This window comes from Alligator mississippiensis, chromosome 3 (genome assembly GCF_030867095.1).
Source record: "Alligator mississippiensis isolate rAllMis1 chromosome 3, rAllMis1, whole genome shotgun sequence".
Lineage (NCBI taxonomy): Eukaryota > Metazoa > Chordata > Crocodylia > Alligatoridae > Alligator > Alligator mississippiensis.
The window spans coordinates 135,005,172-135,021,707 of NC_081826.1; the positions used below are offsets into that span (position 1 = coordinate 135,005,172).

The window sequence follows — 16,536 nt, forward strand, 5'->3', positions numbered from 1 at the left end:
GTCTGGGTAATTGAAGTCACCCATGACAACCATGGTCCTGGAGCAAGCTGCCTCAGCCAGTTCCTGGGCAAACTCCTGGTCTAGCTCAGGACTTTGGGTGGGAGGTCTGTAATAGACTCCCACCATTGTGTCCCCTGTGCCGTGTTCCCCACAGATTTTAACCCAGAGGGTCTCCAGCCATCCACCCTGGTCACCAATATTGGCTTGCAGGGACGCGTAGCTTTCCTTAACATAAAGAGCTACACCCCCGCCCTTTCGTTGACTGAGACACTCTACTCACTGTCCTGGAATTTTTAAGCAAGGATTATTCTGTCCAATTTCAGTGACTTTTCTCCCTTCTAAAGTTCAGAGCAATGCAAGAGGTGCCAGGTGAATTTAGGGGAAAGGAGAAACTTTTAGTTGCCAGCTATAGAATCTATAGACCGTCACTCAACAATTACATATTTTACAATAACTGGTTCTCAAAGATGCATTATCTACAGAGATTCCCCAACCCACTGTCATTACCTGCTACCATGAGTCCAGCTATTCTAGGATTCTGCAGTGACAAAGAAGCCAAGGAGCAATTGGGCCTCTTTTCCCATTATACCCTTGGTAGGAGAATGCCTGAAAACACTTTATTTCTCAAGATAAAAAATAATAATAATTTAGAGGATGTTTAAAAATCATAGGAATTTGATTTCTTCTATTTGCTTCTTAAAACATAGTTGCCACAAGCCTTCAGCCCGTTTCAACAACTTGTTATAAGTAGCCAAGGCAAACATTACAGACGTGGAGTGCAAAATGTCTAGTAATTTCTAGAACTACTTTTGCACTGTCTTCATGGGGATCTGAAGGATCTACAATGCAGTATCAAAAGAAAACTTAAAGTTTTCCAACAGACTAGCAAACAGAAGTTTTGTCCCTGTGCGGGCCGGGCCCCGAGCCCGCCCTTGTTGCCATGTGCAGCGATGATTCCGATCCCATTCTGGCCGCCATGGACAAGCCGGGGGCGAACCGAGGTCATACCGGACCCGTCTCCGGTGCACGCGGGCTATGGCCGTCAGCCCGGACACGCAGGGTGGGAGAAACCGCGGGATGGTCTTGTGCACGCGAGTTAGAATTAGTCACGGAGGCGTAACAGTTGATTGAAAAGATTGTTTACTTACACCCAAAGATGGTATCGGTGTAGGCTGGATAAGTTTCCAGGCACAGTTCCCACTTGAACCCTCGTTGGAGGACTCTGACAAAACGATTGCTCCCATGGAGTTTGCTAGGCTCCGCGGGTCCGGTCAAGTTGAATTCGAGAAGTTTCCCCGGAGCTATTCAGGCTCCGCGGGTCTGATAAGTTTTCCCCAGAGTTTGCTAGGCTCTGCGGGGTCCGAAATTATAGGAAAGGGATACGTCTAGGATTGCACTTGGCGACGGGGAGAGGCGAGAAGCGAAAGCTCTGTAGGCTCGGCTCTGTTGCCTCTCTCTGCCTGCTTAGGGGAGGCGCGCCGGGTCCACGAGGGTCCACAGCGCTTGGAGATCTTCACACAGAATATCTCTCTCTCCTCCCTCCTCCAGCTTGGGCGGAAACTACCCAAGCCTTATGTACGGCTAGCAAGCCAATCGCTAGCCGCCACGTGTGCCTAAATTAGAAGTCGGCCAATAACAGGGCGTGGACTCTAATACAAATGGCGGGAACTTCTTTGCGGTGAGCATCACTACGATGCAAAAGGAATCCGCACTGGAAAGAAGCTGTAATTTGGCGGGAAATCCCCCGTTGCACCAGAGCTCTCTCTAGCAGCAGAGAGCTCTACCGTGCAAAGAAAGCGACAAAAATGGCGGGAAATAATTTAGCGGTGCCGAAGCACACGCACAAACAAAAAATCACAACTTTGGGTTGTGACAGTCCCTGTTATCCGTCCATTAATTTATTTTCCTTGAGGAATTCTTTAATCTGTGGTGTATTTAAAACTTGTCTAGGTTAAATCCAGGTTCTTGCCCTTTTTTAAGTTTTGGATCAGTTCTATGATTCTTGAAGCTAATGTTGAGTCGTGTGTGAGAGAGAGAGAGAACCTGGGCACAACCAGGGTTAAATCACGAGGTTCCCCTGGGAGAATAAATGTCTGTATATGTTGACAACATAGTCTGACAATGGGCCATCTGGGTTTGCCAGTCAGGGCTACCCTATGCACTACTGTCATCTATTGCCAGGCATGCTCTGTGCAAAGGGCCCTCACCTGGCTGCACTGTCAGCACTGCAAGCTGTCCACTCATCAGGTCCTCAGCATTTAAATGTCTACCTGCAGCTCTGGGTAAGTTTTTTTCTACCACAAGAGCAAACCTGGGAGAATTCTTCCGGATTATTTGAATGTGTGTACGCAACCTTTATTTCCTGTTTCGGGCAGCTTAAACATTAGTTAGCATGTAAATAGAAATTGAAGGGTAGCCTCAGAAGATGGTAGTAACTAACTAGCACTAAAGTATTTTTGAATAGTGTTTTTTCATACAGTAAAGACTGGTCACATGAACAGGTAAAGTAAATGCAGTAAGGAAGTAATTGTATCTTTAGGAATACACTCAAGTGCCTGATCTCAGTAACTTGAGTATGTCTACAATGGCTTTAATGTCAGATTGTATTCCTGCTTTTGGAGGCTCAAAAGCTTGAGTAAAGGTGCATACAAGAATAAGAAAATTGTATGAAGCAGTTTAATATATTCATGAGACTTATGTAAAGTATTTCCAAATACCCATCCCCAGAAGTGGGAGCTCTGAGACTCTTGAAGAGGCGATACATGTTAAGAGACAGGCCATGTTGCTCAGTGGAGTACACTATTTTGGTACTAGAAGGTTGTAACGGAGATCCTGGGGCGCTCTCTTCCTTTAGGGAAGAAGCAGCCCAGCAATGGAGAACTGCGGGGCAGGCAAGGCACAGCAGCTGCAGGTCACTTTTGGTAGTGGGGCAATTAGGCCAATTAGCAGGCACCTGCAGGTAGCCCAGGGACTCTACTGACAGGAAGGGGACAGGGCTCTGGAACAATATAAGCCTGAGGCTTAGGCTAGCAAGCTAGTCTCTCCCTGGCAGCCACAAGGTGAAGAGCTCCTGGCAAATGGGCTCCTGAAGGGACTGTGGTGCTGCATGTGGATCCCTGGTGAGGCTCAGGGAGCTCACAAGGATAGCCCAGGGTGGGGAGGCTATCCTAGTTGAGAGGTCAGGGAAAGTTTTCCCTCTTAAAGGGGCAGATGGCTGCTTCTCCTTTTGGTGTTTGTTATAGCTCAGGGGCTTAGTGTTTGTGTTGGTCATACTGGTGGCTTGGGTTGGGACAGTAAGGGGCAGTATACAGAGGTCCTATTAGTACCTGAGGGGCACACAATTGCCTTGAGCCCTGCCATACTACCCAAGTGAGTACAGAGCCCAGAACAAGGCAGAGCAGAAGACCACAAAGCCACACAGGGGTGTGGTGCCTGAAAAGGCTGGACCAGAGCTGGTGCCTCAAAGCCAAGTCCAATAGCTAAGGTAGACCAGCAGGCCATGGGAGAGGCCCTGTTCCCCTGAGCAGTACCAGGAGTAACAAGGAATAACGGCCATAAGTTGATGGAGAGTAGATTCAGGCTAGACATCAGGAGGCACTACTTCACAGTCAGGGCAGCTAGGATCTGAAACCAACTTCCAAGGGAAGTGGTGCTTGCTTCTACCCTGGGGGTCTTCAAAAGGAGGCTTGATGGTCACCTAGCTGGGGTTGTTTGACCCCAGCATCCTTTCCTGCCATGGCAGGGGGTCGGACTTCATGATCTGCTCAGTTCCCTTCCGACCCTACCAACTATGAAACTGGGGGGCCAACCCCAGAAACATGGTTCTGGTATGTAGGAGGAAGGATGTGGTGCCAGGCCGAGGACCTGATCTGGACTGCAAACAGGCTATGGGCCATCCCCTCATGTGGCCCGCAAGGCCAAAAAGTTGAGCACCACTAATCTAGATACTTGGATGGTTACATACAATCAGTTTGCAGTGCCAACAGATTGAAACACTCAGAATGAGGTGTCATATGTGGCAGTCAGTATTTCTATGAAGAACAGCCCCAAAAAAGCCTGAAAGAAAGAGTTAAGAAAGGGGAAGCTGTCCATTTAGGAGCATATATTCTTTTTGCCAATCACCTTAGGGCTTGAGGAAGATTTCAGTTCAATACCATTATCACTTCATCACTGGTGCTAGAAATTTCAACCAAGAAGTTACTGTCCCAGTTGCTACTGGAGTGTCCTTATCTGTGGAAAGCCTTATTGCATGGTTATGATGCAGGAAATTAACTTAGCACTCACAAAGTAGGTAGAATGGAATCTTTGTGCTATTCTTTCAAGAATAGGAATAGCTGATAAATGATATACTCGGAAACAGAATGGCAAAAATTTCCCTAAGAATAATTAATGTTGAACAAGTTCTGTGTGTTGAATTAATCTCTCTTGACTTTCTAAGCTTTATTACTTTTCAGGTCTAAATAGCTCAACTTGTCCATCCTAAACTCTTTTTTTGAAAATGGGATTTTTTTTAAACTTAGTTTGCTAAATAACACATGTTAACAATAATTTATTTAATATAAACAAGTAGCAAACTTATTTTACCCACCCTGAACATATAAGCAGTCCTATGTATGTAAGAATGCTAGTTTGCCCAAACTAAATGTCTGCCTTTCAGAAAGTAGCAAAACCAGAAAATGTATTGCTTATTAACATATGTTGTCAAAGTGTTGATGGTTTTTTGTTCACTGAAGAATAAGTAAAAACATATATATAAAATACTATAATTGATGGTGTATAACACCTATTATGTGCAATAGAGACCCGGGGAAAAATAGTGGAAGGGAGGCAGAACTAAAACTGTATTTAGTGGTTACTTCTGATTGCAGTGTTGACTCCCCAGGGAGTTTTGTTATGCCTGTATGGCTCCATTTAGTAAGTCAAATATGATTAATAAGATAAAAAATTTTGGAGCCCCTTAAGTCTTGGAGGTCGGGTGAAGTCCCAGATGATCAGGTCTGCAGATTGGCTCCATACCCTGGATCCAGTACGTACGGCTGGGCTGGCACTGGCACCACACTCAGCACAAGCCCTGACCCAGCCCCACACACTGAATGAAACATAAAGGTCTAGTCCAAGACCCACGGTCAACACCGCAGCCAGGATAAGGCTCTGCAGGTTGTAGGTCCCTACCTTGAAATTAACCTGTGTAGGGGCCAACACTTCCATTTATAGGGAAAAATCAAGTAAAGAGGTTATTGTGTGAACAGCAAGTTGGTATAACTAAGTTAGTTGCCATATTCTTTGTATTGAGGTCAGATGGTTTGTAAATTCTCTCTCTTAATAATTTTTTGATTTTCTGTGCCATGTATATTTGAGACAAAAAGGGATTAGGGAGCAACAGTAGGGACCAACTAGACTAGAGTCTAGTTTCTAATTGTACGTTTGATTATCCACTGTTTTCCCCTGCCCCAGATTTCTTTAATGAAGCTAGTCCCCCTTGAGATGCTATGTACCCAGCTCATCCCATGGTAGAATTTTTGGGGGGAGACTTGAAAAACATCAAAAAAGGATTTGTGAGTTTTTTTACTTAAAACTTTCCACAAGCCAAACTTTGTGGTGTTGGCCTTAAGAAGCAGCTTCATATTTTTGGTGGGATGTCTATTCTAGGTATTTTCTTACATACCCCCCCCCCCCCCCCCCCCCCACACACACACACACACACACACACACACACACACATTGATTTTTGGGAAGGTTGAATGAAGAGAGAAATATTTTTCCAGACTTACAGAGCATACAGCAGACACAGAGCCTAATCTTCAGTTTATTCTCCCTACCTTTCCTGCTCAAACAAAAGCTGTAACTGTAGCTGCAGCTGTCTGTGGGTCTATGATTTTGAACAGAGGTAAAAATAGTCTTGGGGCTGTGAAATAGGAGAGAAACCAGGTATAGCTAGTAGACCAGGGCAGGCAGTTATTTCAAGCAGAGGGCCACTTACCAAGTTTTGGCAAGCCATCAAGGGCCACATGGGTAGCCCCGCCCCTTGACAGGTGCCCCGCCCCCTGGTTGCCATCTTGTGACCAGAAGTTCCGCCCCTTAACCCCTAATCTTTGCCACCAGAAGTCCCTCCCTTTGCCCCCTGTTCGCTGGCACTTCTGTGCAGTAACATCGTAGATGTGCCCATTGAGCAGTAAGACTGAGCTGTGTTATCTGTTCTTGGAATATGGAGACCTAAATGGGTCAGCAAGGCTCTTACCAGAGTAGCATTGTATACAAGAGATGAATGTAAGGAGATGCAGAAAAATAGAGCCCTTTATCTGAATTATGGTTTGAGTACTTAAAACTCTATAAAAAGGCACTCAAAGTGTACAGTAATGTGGATATAAAACTAGTTTTCATTGAATATGTTTCCTCATTTGTTGTTAACTACTCTGAAATTCTACCTCGGTATGCCTCCTCTAGCACCCACTCTTTTGAATGCTTCTTATATTCAATTACAGTCTTTTAGAGAGGAACCCACTTTGAACTTCATAAAATGTTTGAGCACAACTTTCTGCCTGTGAGATACATATATCAACCCATTTTAAAATGTGAATACCTTTCTGTCTGAAAACCTATTTTTGTGGAGTCTAGCTAATACCCAAAACCACCACCCCCTGAAACCACCCTTTTAGACTTCTTTACAAGATAAAATAAAACTAAATGTTAGTCTAGGAATGAATACACTATATGCTTTAACTATTCACAGACATATTCAGATTTTCTTATTTACAGTATAATTTTGTATATAAAAATGATAGGCTAAATGCTTTGAAACATTTTAATATTGTCTGTTAGGAAATATTGCAGACTTTGGTTTGAAATAAATTGACTATTTGATTTATTAAAGGTGATAAATTGACTTCAAAGGACGTTTTCAAGTACTGCAAGTCTTAGCAGTATGTAACTTGTGTCACTGTTTTCCTGGACGCTAGCATTATATTGCCTTTGTAATGGTTATTTTATTTTATTTTAGGATCTTAACTCATACCTGGAAGACAAAGTCTACCTTGCAGGAAACAACTTTACCTTAGCAGATATTTTAATGTATTATGGACTACATCACATCATGGTAAGTAATATTTTTTTTCTGTTTATAACAGCTATTGCTTATGTATTTAAAGAATAGACATTTTCATGCTTTAGTAGTTGCAAAGGAAAACAAAATATATATTTTTTACAAATGTTAATTATAGTATAGAAAATGCGCAGATTCACGGAAATGCTTTATATGTAATTTTTTTGTAAAAGATTTGATTCTTATTTAAAGTAATATTTAGCTACAGATCTGTCAAAAAGGAATAATGAATGTAGTAGTATAGGGTAATATTGCTTACGAAGAGCAAAATCCAGAGATCTAGCACAGACTGACTGAAACAGAGGCATGGCAGAGGGAAGAGCAAGTCTAGAGTTCTTGTGTAGGTCAGGTTATGTTATATGTTTAGCAGCGCTACATTAAGACAAGTTGCAATGCATTTTGGAATCCTAAAGCATAATTTTAAGGGGTTTTAATTTGCTGGCAAAAAATGTGATGGGAGTAGTCACACATGTCAAGTATCGTATTTACTTGATTATAAGCTGAAGTCCTTGGCCTCATCTTTAACCCCCACCCCCATTCAGCATGGAGAGAATCAAGCGTTAGTGAGAGGGCCACGTGAGGCCACCAAGCACATGGCCAGTCAACAGAGGGTGCCCAGGCTCCCTTCAGACTTACGGTTCCTGGCCAGCTGGTGAAGGGTCACTCCAAGCTGCCGCCTGCCAGTGTATGCCAAGTTGCTTCAACAGCCTCTGGCCAGAAACCCCACACACAGCTTGAAATAACCTGGTAGATGCTGGCCAGGCACTGTCCCCACAGCATGCAGGGTTTCTGGCCAGCACCTGCCAAGTCACTGTGAGCTGCTGCCCCAACAGCAGGTGCTAGAGCAACCGAGCACATAGCAAGAGACTCGTCCAGGCTGCCAGTTTGTGACTAGTTGATCTAGCACCTGCTGCTGGGGCAGCAGCTCACAGTGACTTGGCAGGTGCTAGTCAGAAACATGGGGGATGATGTCTGGTCAGTGCCTGCCAGGTCAACTTGAGCGGCATGTGGGGCTTCTGGCCAGAGCTCAGCATACAGTTCGAAATGACAAGGCACTGGCCAAGCACCTGATGTTTCAGCAGTATTTCTGCAACAGGCAGAAATCACGGTGGGGAGACTGCAGGGGTGGAGCAGTGACTCCATTTCTGGTGGTAGCAGTAGTATGGGCTGGTTGAAGTGGCTTGTGCTCAATGTTAAGCTCCATTAAAGCAGCTGCTTTAGTATTGCTAATCCCTGTCCTAGAATACCAGTGGAATGAATTGCAGGACTAGAATCTCAGGAATGTCCATTTTTTACATGTTATACAAAGGACTAAAAGTGTATAATTTTTGTTTTTAAACAAAATTGTGTGTACACTTTGTTTTGTTTATAGTCAGTTATGAGAATACAAATGAGATGTGGTTAAAAATTAGGTGGGGGAATTTAAGCATGTTTTAAATTCAAAGTTTGGTCTAGAGTAGACCACCACCTAATCAAGAATAGATAGAAGTTATTCCTTTGGGAAATAGAACAGATGGCAGAAACAAATGACTTGGTGCTCCTGGGTGACTACAAATGTCTAGATATTGGTTGGGAGAGTATGTAGCATAACATTAGTCTCCAAAAAATTTATTATGTTTCATAGAAGAAAATTTTTCTGGCTCAAAAGATATAAAGGGCAAATAGTGGGGTGGATCTCTTACAAAAATAGGGAAGAAATATAGGAGCTAAGAATTATGAATTATGTATTCTTTTCTCATAATTCTACTGTGTTTATTCTTTAGTAAATGGATAAAAAATTTTAAAAGCTTAAAGTCCTATACATTTATTTTTTCTTGATATGGTAGTTGTTCTTGGGAAAAGGAACACAGTGCTCATTCCTACCTACTCCAAGCTTCAGGATGGAAGGTGCTGAGTTCTTTCATGGCAGAGGTGTTAACCTCATTGGGTTCCATGAGCCAGATGAGTGGTGTGAGCCACTTCACTGGCCCAGTGAACAGCATGGGGCTGGATCAGACCTATGGACACCTCTTCCCTCCCTTCCTCCGAATCCCCTGCATATGCCATATCCAATGCTCTGTAGCTCTAGGACTGCGCTGCCCACCCTAGAATGCCTGCAGTGGGTATTGTGTATCCTGCACTGGCTGGATCAGACATGTGGGGGAGGTCCTGAACTGGCCCCACACAGCTGCCACACGTGGCGTGTATCCCAGGCCCTTTGTCCAGGACTGGTCCAGCACATGCCACGTGTGATCTGAGTCAGTTCGAGACACAGGACTAGCAGTGGGGATTGGATGATATGGCTCCACAACCCAGTTCTGGCCCATAGGGCCATATCTTTAACACCCCCTGTCTTATGGTATTCCTCAGGACCGGCTCAACATTGATCAGTTGATGGTTGAGAAATTTTAAATTTTCCCCATTGTTCTTTGCTGTAGGAGAGGAGAGAGGGTGTAGATGGAGGAACTGCCCTTCCAAAAATGTTGGGTGGATAATTGGAAAAGGCTGCTGCTTAACAACAGCTTTCTATTTTAGATGCATCATTTTTCATGCCTTAATTTGTAGATGGATATAAACGTAAGACCTTACCTACTAGTGTCCCTCAGTGATATCAGTAAATTTTAATGTAAAAGTTCAAGGCAGAGCGGGACCTTTGTGAAGTAATTCTATCACTAGGAAAAACAACCCTAAATATATCTCATTTCATTCCTCATACCTCTGTAAGAAAATCTGCTTATTTTTAGGACTACTAATACTTCAGCTCTTCATTCTCTCTTTCTCTGGTTCTTCCTTCCTCCCATTTTCCTGACTACTAACTTCACTTTAATTTCTTCTGGGCAGCATTTCCTAACTCCTCACACGAGGACTGCATGCCAACCGCCTTAGCTTTCCCATCTGTTAAAATGGACAGTAACAAAACAGTCAACGTGTATTTAAAAACTGGAATTGGAACCATAATAAGTGAATGAGGAAAGTGGGGTTCAGACCCAACATTTTTTTTTCAAGTTGTTTGAAATCCATTTGAGAGAGCACATTAAAGATTTATCTTTAACATTATCATCATCATCATTTAGTGCATTAAAGACTTATCTTTTCAACCCTGAAGACTAGAAGCGATCTTATATAATAAAGACTTTGATTCAGAACCTCAGTATACAGTAAAGTTCGCACTCAAAATATAAAAACATCATTTCGACCCAAGAAGCCTTTTCCCAACCCTGTGTAAGACCCGGATTTTGTCAAACAAGTCATGAGTTACTTGTTCTTGTGTCTTTAAACTAAACATCCATATTCCTTGAATGTGGGTGGACAAATGAGGAACAGCTGCCAAGTTAAAAACAAGGGTTCCAGGAAAAAGAGGAATTTGGCAGTATTGTTAGGGTATAGCTCAGTCAGTGAGCATTTGGTAAGAATAGTTCCTCTGTGACTAAGAAGTTAGATTAGCTTTGGTACAGAAACTTTGCTTTTAAAAAAAGTAATACACTTTTTAGCAAAACTATGTGGTTTATGCTTTTTAGAGACGCTTAAGAAATATTCAGTGCAAGGGCTTATTTGTTCTGTTTATGCTCCCCAAATCTTGCTGGAACCAAATAAATAAGTCTGAGGCTTCTTGCTGAATTAATGAAGTTCACTAATTACCCATAATACTTAACATTCATCACCAAGAAAACTACCTCCAAATATAACAGAAAATTCTGACTAACAAAAAAGTATCATGTTTGGATCAAATACTTAGATGGTTCCTATTCAAATCTTATCTGATGAACAGAAGGCTACCTTCCCAGGTTACCTACAAGTCCCCAGCTGAAGAGATTAGCCAAGCTTTTGTTGTTTTGCTTTAATTCCAAAAATCACTCTAAATGAATTCTAATGAAAATTTTAACATGCTTAAACTATTCTTGCTGCTTGCCCCTGTAAGTGAATTGATGTGCTTGCTGCCATGCAAGTCAGCTTTTCCCCATTAAGAGACTTTCAGACAGTCCACACAGTAGTTCACAAGTGCCCGCAGATCCACGTCTGGCTTTCCTCCCTTGGGAGCCCCTCATCCAGTTTTTGTAACTACAAACAATAATCCTTAGCCCACACAAACAAAAAAATATAGTAAACCTTCAGCATTTCTCCAAGCAGAAGGCCCTTTAGCTGTACCCCTTCCTAAAGGCAAGTGCTTCTGGGTTTTTCTAATCCCTGACCACAAACTGCTACTTCCCCCGCTCAATTTCTCTGCTTCCCCCCTCCTCTCCCTGCTTAGGCTTTAAATTGCCAACTAATCCCTCACAGTTGGGCTTCTACCCCAGGGCTGGCTGCCTCCCTTCAAGGGACAAACTGCCTTGTTACAGCTCCAAATGGGGCAAGAAGGTTATTTGTAGAAACAGGTTATTTGGGAAAATATGAGAGATTGTATTTATTCTGCTGCATATTGCATGTGGCCATTTTTCTTTTTCATTTTCATTTTAAAAAAATGAAATGGGCCTACTGATTTTTAAACTATTGCCTTTTTCTGCTTTAGATTTTATTATGATGCATAGCATCCTGAAAATTAGGGACCAGACTGCTATATGGCACCTCTTTATGAAGCACGGTTTCATTTATTTTTTGTGCAGTATTTTGTTTGAAGTTGATACTGTATTTCTCAATTTATAAGGTAATGTATCCAGCTATCCCAGTGGTTTTAAAACGTCTTAAAGTTTTCAAACTTCTTAACTTCTTCCACGGAATCCCTATCCCTGTCCTAAAGACTGATGCAGAGCCAGCTGATACAGCCTGGCAGCAACAGCACAGTGCCCTCCACCCCGCTCCACCATTACCCTCAGTCTCTTTGCGGAACCCCTGATGTAAGGTGACCATATGTCCTAGATTGGCTGGGGCAGTTCTGGATTTTGGAAGCCAGTCCTCACTGACTTGTAAAAATTTAAAACAAGCATCCCAGGCAGGGAGGCAGGAGCTGTGAAATAGGAAGCCCTAGCAGACAGCAAAATTGCCTTAAATTAGCTTGATTAGTGGAATGACCATTAAGAAGGGGATTGTTAACATGTATGAAGAAAGCAATGGGTTATTGGCTACTGACTCCTTAGCTGCCTGAACAGTAATACCAGTGGTGCCCCAGTAGAAAAGGGTGGGGGAAGATACTGTGTTTTTTGTTTTCACATTGGTCATATGGTCACCCTACCCGAGGGGTGGGCAAACTCCGGCCCGCGGGCTGGATCCGGCCAGCAGTGGACTCCATTTCCCAGCGCCCCTGGCCGCATGGCTGGGGCCGGTCTCCATGGAGACCCCAGCCACAGCTGTGCTGGCAGGGCACATGGCAGGGTGCCTGGGGTTGCCATGGACACCAGCCCCAGCCCCGCTGGCAGGGCAGAGGACTGCTCCAGAGTGGCTGGGATCCTATGGCAGGGGCTGCTTGGTTGGGGGCCAGGGCAGAGCTGCAATTTGCAGCCTGCGCACTCAGGGCAGGGACGTGCAGGCTGTAGATCATGGCTCTGCCCCAGCTCTTTGCAGTGGTGACAGCCTGGTCTGGAGCAGGGGCAGAGCCGAGATCTGCAGCCTTCAGGTCCCTGCCTGGAGTGTGCAGGCTGGATCAGGTCTCCGTGGCAGCCCCAGCCTTGCGCTATCATAGTGCAGCTGCGGCTGGGGTCTCCATGGAGCCCGGCCCCAGCCATGCAGACAGGAGCTGCTGGGAAATCAAATCTGACTGCCAGCCGGATATGCCATTTTGCCCACCCCTGCCCTACTCTGATGACCTATCGTGGAACCCCAGAGTTCCCCAGAACACAGGCTAAAAACCACTGGGCTATCCTAATGAAATACTATCTTGACAGTTAGCATTATTAAATTGCTATTACTATTTTTTCATTTCTTTCCTCCACATTGCTTCTAAATTTGTTTAAATTCTTTCAAGTGTTTAGCATGTCGTAATGTTCTGCTAGCTGAAAGGCACGCTGCTTGAACAACTTTAAGACTCTTGTTCACAGAATTTGGAGGAGGAAAACTTATGCCTGCCTCCAAAATACCATTAAAAGCAAATACCCTTTAAAACAGATAGGATTTATAGTTTATTTAAGAGCTGAGTTCTAGGCTTCTTTTATGATGGTTGCTTTGGTGACCTTTTATCAACTTTGCATAAAACCAGCAAGGTCCCCCCCCCCTTTTTTTACAAATAAATAAATAACCAAATTGAGCAGCAGCTGCTTTGCTATTAAAATAATTGCTTAAATAGCAAATAATTATTGTACTAGCAGAACAGCAGCCTTTCCTAACTTGGGGGAATTATCTAATTTAATGAAGAAGAACAGAAAATATCTATCTAACAAAATGCTGTATGAATGCCATGAAAGTGATCTCTAAACAATTAACCTAAGAGTTATGTTCTGTGTAAAAAGTAGAGCAAGACGCACAGTGCTTTTTTTAATATATTGCACCAATAGAGAGTACATTATGTAAATAAGCAAAAATAATTTGCTTGTTCTGCCAGGAGAATAAAAGGTTTTTAGTCCTCAAACTAGCTATTTTTGCCCTTCTGATAACTTTCTTCCCCTGCCTATGCTAAACAGGACCCAACAGAAATAACCCAACTGATTTTTCTCTTAAGTAAAACACAAGTTACTAGTTTACAACTAGTATGTGGAGGTTTGAATCCACTGCTAAATTTTAGTGTAACTACATTTTATAGCCAGGTTTTGCCCATTAAAATTACACATTTAACTTTAAGTGCTGTCACTAAAATAAAATAGTATAATCTAAAATATTTTAGGAGGCAAGGATTTCTTAGTGTGATAGCTTTTATTAGACCAACTAAAGTAGTTGGGATAAAATTAGACAAGCTTTCAAATGAGACCTGAGAGAGAATCTCTGCATTCAAAACCTTATCCAACTTTATCCCAAATACATATTTTTGAGGTGCAAATATTTTGACCAGTTTTTACATGGTTCCCTTGCCAGGCAGAAAACTGAACTATTGTCTTGCTGTTCTTTGTAGGGAAAATTAGACTGCTACTTGTTCTCTAGGTAGAGCTGGATTTGTCAATCCAGCCTCTTTTCAGGGGAAGATGAAGTGATTTCAGTATAGTACTTTTTTCTGAATAAAGGCAGTTAAAGGAGGCAGTCTGCCAGCATTGAAGCAAAATCATTTAGCTGAAACTTCAGGTTTTCTATACTCATTAAATTTATTTTAAAATGTTGAAGATTTGAAGAGGAGGAATAATAGGTGTGAATTTGTTTAGCTGTCCAAAATCTAATTTGCAGTGAACACATTCAGCCACATTCCATTTAAATCTCACACTTGCTTGACAAGCCCTGAAGAATCGATTATCAGCTAGTCTTGGTGCAGTACATAGTGTTGCCTGAAGTGCTTGCAATCTACTTTTGGGTTTAAACCATTTTTAGTCATTCATTGTTATGCCAGTTAGTATGGAAAGATTTGAGGGAGGCATATAGTATGAGCACATTGTAACTTTAACCTGGCTGTGGAGGATGTAATTCTAGTAAAAGAAATAAAATCCCTGTCCTAGTGAAAGGAGAACAGAGGAAATGAAGAGAAAATATTTAGCAGTGCAGTTAAAATTCCAATGCAAAGTTTCCTAGGGTTGGATTAACACCACGTTTATACCCATGTAATTTTTCTGTAAGCTGTTATAGAATTAGTGTGTGGGAGAGAAATCAAGCAAGAAACTGCTTGGGTAAGTAATACCGCTGTAGCTGTCTGTCTACTTCCATCCCAGGGTAGCTGTCTGCCCAAAGCAAGCAAGGGAAGCTTACCTGTCACCTATCCTTACGATATGGTGATAATGCCTAAGGCAGCCAACCATCTTGAAATAGCTGCTAGTTTGTCCACTGTAGATACAAAGCCAATGTATACTACAGTGGTGCAAATGGATCATCTATCCACACCCTGAGGCATTAAAGAAAATGTGGTTGTAAAATTAGGGGTTCTTAGGGAAAACGGGCCACATTCTTGATTTCAGCCTACGATTGTCATGCAGGGGTTTGCAAAGGTGCAGTGAAGTTAACCACTGTAGTTACTGCTGTCCTAGATACTAAACTGAGCCGTTTATCTGAAAAACAAGTAGTTTAAAGGGAGCATAACTCCATTGTAGGATGAGATTTCCTATGATTAAATCAATCCAGCAGCTTTTGCTGATACTCAAGATCAGATTGCCCTATTAGAAACCAGATTTTAATTCTTTATTGCTTGGTTTGAATGTATTTTGAACATATGTTTTTCTACACTGCTGACCTTCACATGCAAACTAGTCTCCGGCCTGAGACATGAGTCTTTTTCACCAAACAACATCCAAGACTAGAGCCCAATAGGGAAGACTCTCTTGAGCCTCTGTTCTGTATATGATTATTAAATTATGCAAATTATTCTTGAAAATCTTGGGGTTTAAAGTTATCGTGGCTTCTAGACTCATAACTTAATCAAGCTAACTTTAAAACTGCATTGTATTGGAACTTACCACATTGTTTGTGATACAATATCAGTAGTCGTATGATTTTATAAGCTCTTGTTTTTCTTCCCTTGTTTAGGTTGACCTTACAGTGCAAGAGAAGGAGAAATATCTTAATGTGTCACGCTGGTTTAATCATGTTCAACATTACCCGGGTATCAGGCAACATCTGTCTAGTATTGTCTTCATCAAGAATAGACTTTATACTAATGCTCATTAGGAGATATGTAATAGGGAATCTGGAAGGGTAATTGGGAATTTTTTTTTCTGGATTTCAAAACTGCAGTCTTCAAAACCACTAGCTTTGCAAGCATTGATGTGTACTTCCTTATGTGAACCTGACCAGTTGATGCCTCAAGTAATAAAGTTGCATTGAATAACTATCACTTGTTAAGGATTTGAACTTCATAAAAGCAATTATGTGGCTTATTTGATCAAGTGTAACAGTAGTAAAAGACTGAAATCAAGCATTGAGTTTTATTTTTTATTTTTTTAAATTGAGAGTTCCTTTTAATCATACAAATTAGACTGTAATGTCTCAGTCTTTAATGTAGGAAAGCGCAACTGTTTTTCCTTCAATTTTCACTCCTTTTGCTATTCAATGAACTTTTACATATATTGTACCTCATTGTTTCCATTTTGTTTTCCATGGATGTTTACGCTAGTTTTGTAAAAGTTATATAAGAGCTATATTATGTGCCAAGGATGTGAAAAAGGGAGAAAACAAATATTTATGTGATCTAATAAATTATTTAAAGTCTAGTCTTAATTTGGGTGTGATACTTTAATCTTTTTCAATTATTTTTCAGTATAAAATTCCAAGTTTAATGTCTGAAGTAAATTAAGCTTTAAAAAAAAACCCAATTACTGTGGCATTTCCTATCTTGATTTAGGCTACAAAAAATCTTGACCAGGTAGAAACAACATACACACCAAAAGTTAGCTATTGCTTCTGACTGTCTCTCCCAAAATCGAATCTTGAGGGTTTGCAGGTTTGCCTGTTTTTTGTTTGAA

General features: G+C 42.0%; 1 protein-coding gene across 1 annotated transcript in view; it reads left to right on the forward strand.

The window, feature by feature from the left end:
• EEF1E1 (eukaryotic translation elongation factor 1 epsilon 1) overlaps positions 1-16,284 on the forward strand; it is a 33,345-nt gene extending 17,061 nt beyond the window's left edge. Inside the window, exons 3-4 of the mRNA XM_006269672.4 lie at positions 6,998-7,093; positions 15,602-16,284. Of these exons, the coding sequence (XP_006269734.1) occupies positions 6,998-7,093; positions 15,602-15,742 (237 nt within the window). The 3' untranslated portion in view covers positions 15,743-16,284. The remainder of the gene's footprint in view (positions 1-6,997; positions 7,094-15,601) is intronic.
• The last annotated feature ends 252 nt before the right edge of the window (positions 16,285-16,536 follow it).